This window comes from Nelumbo lutea, chromosome 2 (genome assembly GCF_056320005.1).
Source record: "Nelumbo lutea isolate HS-2025 chromosome 2, American lotus-T2T, whole genome shotgun sequence".
Taxonomy (NCBI): domain Eukaryota; kingdom Viridiplantae; phylum Streptophyta; class Magnoliopsida; order Proteales; family Nelumbonaceae; genus Nelumbo; species Nelumbo lutea.
In genome coordinates this window covers 16,338,226-16,349,645 of record NC_142685.1, presented here as the reverse complement: position 1 = coordinate 16,349,645, position 11,420 = coordinate 16,338,226, and the positions used below count along the sequence as shown (strand labels likewise).

Genomic DNA, 11,420 nt, shown 5'->3' with positions numbered 1-11,420 from the left:
CGCTAGCTAGATGTCTATCATTCAATCTAGCTAGATCAGCACGCTAGCATTTCCAGCTCTGTAAGTTACTACGTACGGCCCACATCCGACACGGATCGCGACACTTACCAATGTTAAACGAGACGACATAATTGATTAAAGTCATAAAAAGTACTACAGTTTTTCCTTGGGTTGATTAAGAAAAAAAAAATACTAGTACTAGGGATTACAGAATGAGTTCTTTCTACCCAAGATGGATATGGATTGAGTTCCTTTTTAAGTTTGAAGTTCGGGATCGAGAAAGGGATGCGTGCAACTGCAATATTCACGACTCCGACAGATAATATGAGAACGTTAACATGGGCCATGATCGGTTGGTATTTGGTAATGTACATCAGTCACCAGCAGCTGCGAGCTGCCACCATCCCTTAGAGTCTAATAAGTCTGATCACTGTTGTCGTCTATCTTTAAGCTTCTATATACAAGTAGCTAAAGAAGAGCTAGCTAGCTGAAGGGATCTATCTATCTATCTATATATATATAGCTAGCCTATTGGGTTTTTATCTTCCTAATTTCATGAGGAAGCTTTGCCCCAACTTCGTTGGTGAAGATGCACTTGAGACTGTTCTTGAAGTTCCAATTCCAGAAGAGGTGTTTGTGTCCAACACCAGAAACAGCAGTAGATCATGGAAGAACGTGAAGTCGTGGACGAGGTCACACTTGGAGAGATCAAAACCATCAATTGCAACTGCAACTCTCTTTGGAGGTCGAAGCACAGAGCTAAAGCTGTTATTGGGTGTTGTTGGGGCGCCACTAATCCCTGTTCACCACATTGTAAGTAAAACCCAACCCTTCCCAGTTCCCGCGCGCTAACAAGGATTTCGATGGAAATAAGGATTATATTTCACGTTAAAAGCTGATCCTGTATATATAAGCTTGTAAAAATTTGATATAACCAAGCAGGAGCCTTATTCGATGGCCAAGTACATAGTTCAGCAGTACATAGCGGCTACAGGAGGAGAGAAGGTTTTGAGCTCTACAGATAGTATGTACTCAATGGGGAAAGTGAAGATGTTGGCTACAGGCAACACCAATCACATCATCAACAATGGAAACAATAAGAAGATGGCGATGGCAAACAAAAAGAATGGGGGCTACGGAGAGGTAGGAGCATTCGTGTTATGGCAAAAGAGGCCAGAATTGTGGTGCCTGGAACTAGTAGTTTCTGGGTGTAAGGTGAGCGCAGGAAGTGATGGAAAGGTAGCATGGAGACAGACCCCGTCCCCGTGGCAACACTCACACGCATCTCCAGGTCCCCCCTAGACCTCTTCGTCGTTCCTTACAGGTATTTATTTATATATAGGATTAGGATCTTTTCTTTTCTACTTTTTTTTTTTCCTTTCCTAGCTACTAGATCTCATCTTTCTTGTAGTTGTAAATATCCTATTATCCTGGCTGGGCTTGCCATTCAGAAGACTATATATAGATGAATCGGTAATACAGTTCTATAAGCTTAAGGTCTAAGCTAGCTAGATGACATGACTTAATTTTTCACTGGACGCACCGCAGACCCACCAAATCCATCCCATGAGTCCATTAATTCAATCAACTCTTCTTTTTTTGAAGGCCTTTCAGGCTTCTGGTCTTCTGAATTTGAGTAATTAATCAGATGGTCTCTCATCTCCAAGTTGTCCATATATAGCATACTTCATACCTCTCTACCTTTTGCTTTCCGGTTTTTTCCATCTAGTTAGCTCTCTTGTTTGTTTCTAGTTGTGCCACCTCATGTAACGATTTTTGGTGATGTATCAATTTTTTGTGCTAAATACCTCGTCATTTGGTCTAAGCTGGGGGTAGATTAGGTGTTGAGTTAACTGTGCCGAGTTGGGCAGGTTAGGTGCCAAACTGACTGGGCCGAGCTAGGGAGGTTAGATGGCGAGTTGACCAGAATGTCGAGATGCCTATTAGGTGCCGAAATGACCAGAGTGCCGAGTTGCCTATTAGTTGCCGAGCTACCTGGTGGCAAGTTGGATTGATTGTTGAGGTTTGTAGTTCTTTAGAGACCTACAAGGAATCAATTTCAGAGGACCCAGGGTGGTTAACCTGGCGAGGCCGCTCCGATGCTTAAGTCAGTACTCTCATAATAGACAGCGGGCTTCACGCACCGCATCCGAGATTTTTGAGAAATCGTCTAAATGGTCCAAGATTCCCTGAGGCAACCGCCATGCATGTTGACCACCCTCCGGATCGTTCAGCACATGAGCCAACTTTCAAGGATCATGTGAGTGTTAGGATATGCATACCGAATTTATCGGCGAGCACGTCTCGCAGGTCGTCAGGTTGGTGCCTGGGCCAGGCCGCAAGGTCACGCCTGGACCAGGCCGCAAGGTCACGCCTGGACTAGGCCGCCAGGTGGGACACCATCAACTTGGCTAAGGCAAGTTGGTGCCTAAGTAGTTTTGGGTGTCACCTACTTGTTCCGAAGTACCATGTGTCACAATATTATTGGAGGGCCAAATCCGCCCTCATCACCACCAATTAATAGAACCTCTATTCATTTTTCTTCTGTGTTGGGTTGCTTTTACCGTCTCCTAGTCGACTAGTTAGTTCTTAAGCCTGATCAAGAAGTTGAGATCATTTCTTTGTCCGACTTTACCTTTCGCATCCATAATCTGATTAAGATGTTATGTGTAATTTTTAGGGCCGATCCTGGATTTTGGGATATGGGGAAGACCCGTGCCTGTATGGGCTGCTTTGAGCTAATCTTGGCTTTGGGCCTTTGGCTTTTAGCTTGGATTGAGATATCTGATAACCCAAGCCTGGTGGACCAATTTAACGCTGGCCCACTTATAAGAGATGTAACCATACTGGAAGGAGTATGTGCGGAGCCTAACGGAAAAGTGGGAACAAACATCTGGCTACCATCACTTCTTCAAATAATAGTGCCTATGTAAGAGTTATTTGGAAAAAAAAGATCCCTTTTCTCATTTCGCATGTAAAGACCAAAACAAAAGGGCCTTATACATGGACAGAGGTTAATCATAAAATGTGAATAAATGCTGATTAAGAATATTTTCTTGGTAAAATGAATTAGGAGAAATAGATATGCATTTTTCTTTTTAAGGGGGTGTTTTTTTTTTTTTTCCGATTTTGAAAGGAAGGAAGTTGGTCAATGGGATTTTGGTTCCTACTGACCAAGAATACCATGTTCTTTTTTCAGATTTATGTGGGGACCCGAGAAATTTTATTTTCTTGGGTATTACTTATCTAGGTAAGTGACACCTATCTCTTTGGTGGGTAAATAACTTTCCCACCTAGGGAGAAAGTTGCCAATACTTGAATGAGACAAAAATGCCCATTTTAATAATGGATTTTTATGGCTAAAATGGCCATTGCCTTATTTACATAAGAAATAAAAGAACATGAATAAATGCACTTACCCGGGATAAGTGTTTCTCAAGAAAAACTTACGCAGGTATTACATTTACCTGCATAAATAACTTACCAAAAAACTAATGGGGGACCTAAGAGTTTTGTTTCAAGTAGCACTGTCATCACTTCTTCATTGTGGACTTTGGATTTTGGGTGAAAAGGGAGATTACAGTAGAGGCAATGATACAGTGTAAGTGTGTATTGTAATAATTAAACCATATGAAGTGGCCAACTCTACGAGGGGAACCCACCCAAAACTAAGGATGATCAAGTCCACCCGCCTCACCGCCTGGACAGAAAATTTCGAGGCCCAGGCACAGGTTTTTCATTCGAAACTGTACCGGCCCCGGCCCAGGCCCGATATGTTTGTGTGGGTCACGCCCGGCCCAAATTCAGCCCATGATCAACGCCTGTTAACACAAAGTTCCGATCTCCGAAGCATATGAGATGGTTAATTTGTTCATGCATTGCAAGTTCTCTTTGCATTAATTGATCGATTGATACAAGGGGCCTCCAGCAAGACGGTTAAAGGCACTCCTATACATATTTATTATTAATTATTATTATTATTATGGAATAAAATATACATCAATACTCTAACCACTATAATCCAATCTTCTTACATACCAAACGTTATATAATTTTCTTTGATGGCAATAGATGAATGGAAGTGATTTGGGCACACCCCCTTTTTTCAATCAACGGGGAACATCCCTAATCATCAGACCAAAAGTACCTGAAAACACCCAAAAATTACATTATTTATCAACAAAAAGTTATTGCTTTGGAAGCAGTTAAATCACCTCCAACTCCAAGAGAGTAGGATTGATTAATATGTTTCGTATTAACTGTGTATATTGGCAGGGTCTAGATCCAACTACTACAGCCAATTTATTCTCAAACTCTGTGTGCATGGGCGAGAAGACAATCGACGATGAAGACTGTTTCGTGCTGAAGCTTGAAGCCGAACTCTCAACATTAAGAGCTAGAAGTAGCAATAACGTCGACATCATCCGCCACACTGTGTGGGGCTACTTCAGCCAGAGAACTGGCCTTCTTTTTGAGCTGGAAGATTCTCATCTTCTCAGGATCAAGACGCCAAGTGATGGCACCGTCTACTGGGAAACCACGATGCAGTCTTTTATCAAAGACTACCGGCCTGTAGATGGCATCAATGTCGCACATGCTGGCCAGACCGCAGTGTCACTGTTTAGGTTTGGCGAGACTTCGGAGGCCCACTCAAGGACACGAATAGAAGAAATCTGGACAATTGAAGAGGTTGATTTTAACGTACGGGGATTGTCCAGGGACCGTTTCTTGCCTCCAAGTGACTTGAGGAAAGAGCAGGATGGGTGTGAAGTCGATCGAGACTGCAAATATCAACATTCAGCACAAGGCTCGACTGTTAAGGTTGAATCTTCTAAGATAGTAGCAGTCGATGTTGATGTTTCAAACTCCACTGATGAAGACGAAGAATTTTAAAGCATCTTTTTCTTTCTTGGGTATATATATGTATATATGCCATCACCATATTAACATTCCGCGAGCTAGTTTTTGCTTCAGCAACTACTATATAGTGAACTAAATTACTGCAATAAAAGGTCCAATGTATTACCATAACCGCTAATTTCTTATATTTTTAGTTGGCTTAAAATGCACATTTATATTAGAGTACAGAAATTATTTCTGGCGTAGAAGGGTGCCTTCTCTTCATTGTACAACTAATACAAAAAAGATTGGTTGCAGATTGGCTTCTGGTTGAATGATTTTCTCCAACTTGGTTGGACATGTGAATGCTACCAGGTATTTGATGAGGTACCCGCTAAAGGGTTTCACTTGCTGCACTTTCTGCAATCTGGAGACAAGCAACGATGATGCATAGTCCCGGTTAGAAACATGGCACCTATGAAGCTATACCCTCCCAACTGGAGAAAGGGGTGGATATGAGACGTATTTTGCAGGTTCAGCTCTACTAGGAGCCTTTATTCTATCATTTTCCACTGGCATGAATTCTTGTTGTGAAACTTTTGCTTCGGACAGGTTACTTGCTTCAGTAAGATCACAAGGTGTCCTACTGTTTAGGACTGCTATACAGATGGAGAAGGCTTGTAGCAAAGAGATTGATCCATTAAAATCAATTGAGTAAATTCCCTTTTTGAATGAGGCCAAGCTGAAGACAGGGCTCTTGTTTTGCATTCCCCCTCCCTGCGGACAAGTTAAAAGGGGCATTCATTTAGAAGAATGTGAAAAAAAGAGATGATACAAAAACATAGGAAATACTGGGATTGGAAAAAAAAATTGCACCTGAACAAAAAGATCAAATCGATCTGGTTGGGGACAAGCTCCAGATGAACTGAACTCACTGCACAAATCTTCATTTGCAAGTATTCTGAGCTTGCAACCCAAATCCCAACCCCCACAGTCACATGACCCACCTGATTTCCATCGGTCAATTAGAGATGAAGGTACTCCTGTATTTGGCATACCATGAATACCGGTGGGAAGTATGACTACTGCACTAGAAGGGCTTTCAATTCCTATAGTAGATCCATTCTGTAGTTTCTCCCCAAGGTTGCACGACCATATATCATCTGTCATAGAATTGGTGAAACTTGCATCTGAAATGTCTTCATTGGTTTTCCTCTGACATCCATCTCTTATGCATCCCGTGGTCTCTTTGGCGACCTTGACAACCATGGCTGCAAGTTCACTTTTTGGTTGGAAATCAGGGGTTTCCTGATCTGCATGTCTTAGTTCAACACCAAATAAGACAAACTCATTCACTAAAAAGTGATTCTTGGAATTGTGTTCGGTCAACCTGGGAGAGTAAGAACTGGAAACCTTCATTTGACCAACAACGTTAGAGATATAGCCATGATTTTTTCCTTTACTTCCTTGATTCATCCACCCCCCACTCTTCTTCTTAATTTCGCTAATGGAGTAGAATGTGTAATTCCATCTAGATTCATCCTTAACTGATGTATTTACTTTCTTCATTGTTGCTGCAAGAATGTCACTGTTGTTGTCAACTGCAAATGTAAATAGAGGGTTTCCATTCTTAATTGTGACATGCAAAAGAGCTTGTTTTGTTGATGCCATAAGCTTTTCATTCAGACATGAATCATCAGAATTAGAGGGGCCACAACTTGAGAAATTCAGGTTTCTTTTCGCTGGATGAATAGTAGAAGAATCTAATCGTCCATCAGATGATTGGCAAGCCCTACGTGTTGATGATGATTCCTCGTGTAATGGTTCAGAAGAATGAAGATGGCTTGCTACCTTTGGTTTCAGCAATGGGTCTAGTAGCCTTCTCAATGGGCTGGACCTGCCTCTGCTATTGGCATTTGCTTTATCTCTATTCGAGTTATCTGTACAAGCAGAATCATCTGACTTCACTGGGCCAGACTTAGCAGTAACATATGTTGAGCTCAATTGTGGTACAGCAGAATCCTCTTTAAAACTGAAACTTCTTATCATCCGACCGATTCGAGGCTGATGGATAGGTGATGGATGTGTTACTTTAGCAACAGCTGCTTTGGTTGATTGTGAACCCAATTTATCAGAAGGCTCAGTGACAATTGAATTTGCAGGATTTGTGGCTGACTTGTTTTTCTCTAAATGTTTATCTTTGCACTGTCTTTTTGTCTTTTCATGTGAGCTAGGAAACAAAGGAAATGCATGAGAAAGAACTCCTCTAACCTGAGAATCCACAGAATCTGGTAACTTCATCTCTGGCACCATGCCACTTTCAACTCCACAGGGTAGCGGGCAAGAGTATGGAATGTCAGAATGGAGGTCTGCAAAGTGAACTTCATCCTTGAGAGAGAAACTTTTGCGGCCTATTTCAACTCTTGTTGCAGGTCCAGGACGCTGGGAGATCCCTGAGCAACTGTTTTGCAAGGAACCTCTTGGATAGAGGACAGTGATATTTTCGGGTATGCCAGGGCCATGCTGGTCAGGATGATTGTGAACCAGTTCACCCAACTGCTCTACTCTATTTTCAGATTCACCATCTTGAGCTTTCATCTTCCCCTTTGGACATAAGGGGATCTCATAATTTTTTGAATTTAATGATGGCATGCACCTTTCTGGAGTGATATTTGGATCTGAATCTTTACCTTTTTCAAGCTTAATTTCTGAATGGATTTTGCCAAAAAACTGATCTGTTCTAGGAAGCTTTTGCTGTCCAACCATAGCATTCTGAGAGAAAGTTTTTAATTTTTGAATATCCACAGAATTTCTTCCTGAGGATTTCATACCTTGGAGATGGCCATCTATGGGAGACAAATTCAGATGAGAACGCACTGAAGGGTTTTGCACCCTTTGCAGAGCAGGAGAGTTACTTCGGTTTCTGCTAGATAATGAAAAGGATCCAACAGTTGAGTACAGTGAAGAAGTATTATTCATGGGATGTATGCCACTTCTCTCATGGACCGGTTTTTGGTTAACCTTCCATTTTTCTAGGCGCTTCCAATCAAGGACCCCAAAATTCAAAGCCTTCTCTTGGAGGTTTCCCCCCCTTTCTATGCGCTGTAGATAACCAGGCAAATTTGACATATACTTGACAAGCTCATCATCTTCAGTTGATTTCCTGTCACATTGTTGCTTTTGCAGGTTCCTGGAAATTTTAGGTAGGACTGAGGTTCCACCATCTCCACAATGGAGATCAATGTTTGACCGACTGCTACACTGCTCTGCTTTCAACCGGTCTCGCAGTGTTATACCTCTGTTTTCTTGTGGTGACAGGACTTTCTCTTTCATTGCTCTTGACATCAGATGATGCTTTGAACTTGTTTTCAGATCCATATTGTATCCCATGTCCTTGACGTTGTCAGTACTCCACATTACTTGATCACAGCTTCATTAACATAAATCCAAATATACTTAGTATTCACTAGCATCTCTTTCCTGTAAAACCCCTGCACGGCAAAAGGAAGCTGGATCATCTCTCTTGATCTGACATCCTTTATATGGATTCACATAAATGTGGGCCCTTTGTCTGAAATCCATTCAAACAAAGAAAATTATGGTTCTGTAAGCAAATGATTTCAAGAATCCTAATACAAATATATGTATAGTCAAAAACTCTAGCCAAAAAGAATTAATTAGCAGAAAGTACACAAGTTTAGATGACAGGAATAATTCCTAATATAAACATTTCCTCTACAAGAAGCTTAACATGTTCCCAGAAACTGCAACTCATTTTCATCATCAGTATAGTAAATCTTAGCACTGTAACAAGTCAAGCTGATTAAGGCTCTCTTTCTGCAGCATACATTACATCCATGTAATTAGGACCTCAACCATATGGCATGTTGTCAAGTTTGTGCACCATTCAATAGTTATATCTACTGTATATGTGCCTTAAATAAACTTAGAATGAAAAAAGAAAACTGCATGTGTTTCATCAAGCAGGAAGGAAAATAGAAGTTAATTGCAAGAATATATACAATTAAAGAAAAAGAAAAATGGTATTATATCTTGGCAAAGCCCTTGGCATGTGTAAGACAAGGACTTCGGGGTGGAGTTCCCAACTTTCCATTCAGCCAATTCTTCTTATTTACTAGGTGAGTTGATTATATTTGTTGTTACAAAATTCTGCATTTGGGAACAAATACAGTGCAATATCACTTTCTCATCAAGAGGGTATCATAACGAGTGGTGTTTTTTCTTTTCCATGAATAGGACAACGGATGATGTGTCGACCGCAGGGAAGCCTGTATTATACTGGCACTAATTCTTCAAATCGTGATCAAGTATTAATATATTGAATGCCATATGGATTATTTGTGATTTTTGTTGGCAAATCATGGACTAGGCATCTAACGGAAGCAAATCGTCTTACTCATGAACTAACTCCTGAAAACCTCCCTAAAATCGCAAGCCCTTTCGGTGAACTAAATGACCAACTTAATCTTATTATTCCCTCAAATTCATATTGGAAAAGAGGAGAGAGAAGACGGAAAGGGAATTTGCGTCAAAAAGTTCTGAAAACAATCAATCATTAGTTAAGAATGAAGACAGACCCTTTCCTTGATGAGGTACCAAACTGCGGAAACTTTTCTGGATTGTGAGTTGTTGCATAGACATTGACGAATTGATGAAATGAATAGACAAAAGACCAACATGCCGACGAAGCACCAAAACAGAGGAAAATGAACACCAGGAAATTGGAACGTTCCATTAGAACCCAATTTCCTTAGCTTACAAGATGAGAAAATTTTATGTGTCGGAACTTACCTCAGCTTTAGAGAGAGAGAGAGAGAGAGAGAGAGAGAGAGAGTATAATTCAATACATTTTGTTTCTTTTTGTCATACATTAACGAAATATAATTATATAACAGCACCTTCTTTAGGAAAAAAATTATGGTTATTATAAATTATAAGGACGAAAGGAATTTCCAGGAAACTGCACAACTTTTGTCTTGAAGTTTCTCATTTTTAGGCACATTTCTTCAGTTTTGTGGCAAGAGCAGTTTCATTACATTCTTCTGGGCTTCTGGCTCACCCTGTGTTGACCCCTTGAAGAAATTAAGATCTTCTTCATCCCCATATCAGACCCAAAATCAAACTAAACTTAGAACTCAAAACAGAACTCCATGGATCTATAAAATTATCAGTGCAGAGAGACAAGAAATCTGAAGTGTTGAAATAATTCGAGAAAAAAAAATGCCGAATAAAACAATTATGAATAACGTTCCGCTAAAAAATCATCAAGTAGAGAAGAGAAATACATACCGAACAACATCGAAGAAATGCAGTATCAAAAGCAACCATTGACGAGAAGTCGATGATCTCGAAGAAGATCCGTGATCCGATGCGTCTCGGGGCATCAACTCATGGCAAGCTACTCGAATGAACGTAGACTAAAAGAAAAGAAAAGAATTTGCAGAGACAATCAAGAAGGCAACAAGCTAGACTCGAAATACGGACGCTTTTTCTCCCGAGACGAAGCAGAAGAAGCAAAGAGAGAGGGTTTTTCTCCCGAGACTCGAAATACGGACGCTTTTTCTCCCGAGTTCAGTCGTCTTCAGTAGAAGAACAGAAGGGAGAGTGTTGTGTGGTGTGTGGGTCACAAAGAGAGCGAGAATGGGTGAGAACAGCTATGAATGGGCAAGAGGCCTCTCGTTTCCGATAAACGGCCAAAATCGAGAGCTCAAGAGCGGGGTCCGGGGGCGGTCACCATCAGTTTAGAGGCGGGAGTTGGGCCTGGGGACCCACGTGGTGTCCTGTGGACAGGAATCTTTAGCGGGTGTTTCGAAGCAATGCTGGGATGGGTGGGTCCCACAAGTTACGTCACATGGCCCTGTCAATAACGTTGTTTATGAGGGCCACCTTGCGTTGCGGCCTTGCCCCGTCTCCCTCTTAAGGCTACGGCGTTGCCTCGTCTCGCTCTTAAGTCCATTCGAACAGCTATCAATGCCTTCCATTGGGTATATCTCTCCATAAAATAAAACACAGAAATACGAAGATATTTCCGGTGAAAGGTTGTAAAAGCTACTGTTCGAACGGGCCTTAGTCTGATTGAAGCCGATCTCCTCTTTCTCTTAAAACTCTCTCTCTAAATTATTGTTTTTCTTTCTTTTTCGGCCCATCCACTCATATCATGGTTGATGATCCATTGATTTTTATTTTATTTTTTCAAAGATTTCATATTGCCAAAAGCCGAAAAGTCAAGTGTATGATGATGACGTGGCTGTGGATAAAAGCCAAGTACCAGACAAATGCATTTCCGAAAATGCCATCCGCTTTCCTTAGAAATTACTAACTACGTACATCTTGGAGCAAGATATTAAGATGGGGCCGTAATGGGATGGGATTTGGATAAGATTCCACAAGGACAACATCTGATCAGTTTCATACCTATACCAAAAACTGCAGATTCTTTTGTTCCAAATTCAATTAGGTTGTGATGGGTGTTGAATCAGATTCAAATCCTATTGAAATTTCAAGATTTTAGACATGATCTGAGAGTCTAATCATTAACTAAATTTAAAATAATGAAAAAG

The 11,420-nt window shown here is 40.9% G+C and overlaps 1 protein-coding gene and 1 pseudogene across 2 annotated transcripts; one reads left to right on the top strand and one right to left on the bottom strand.

Moving 5' to 3' along the window:
* The first annotated feature begins 525 nt into the window (after positions 1 to 525).
* LOC148868836 (uncharacterized) lies at positions 526 to 4,897 on the top strand (annotated as a pseudogene).
* A 123-nt stretch (positions 4,898 to 5,020) lies between these two features.
* LOC148868835 (uncharacterized) lies at positions 5,021 to 10,943 on the bottom strand. 2 transcript variants are annotated; one of them, XM_088973708.1, is made up of 3 exons: positions 10,150 to 10,943; positions 5,716 to 8,330; positions 5,021 to 5,616 (listed from the first exon to the last, which is right to left on the bottom strand). In XM_088973708.1, exons 2-3 carry the CDS (start codon positions 8,254 to 8,256, stop codon positions 5,323 to 5,325), a joined length of 2,835 nt encoding a protein of 944 aa, XP_088829834.1. In that variant the 5' UTR covers positions 8,257 to 8,330; positions 10,150 to 10,943; the 3' UTR covers positions 5,021 to 5,322. The 2 variants fall into 2 exon arrangements, with proteins under 2 accessions (XP_088829834.1, XP_088829833.1); XM_088973707.1 differs by having other exon boundaries at positions 5,716 to 8,410; positions 10,150 to 10,575.
* Positions 10,944 to 11,420: the final 477 nt, after the last annotated feature.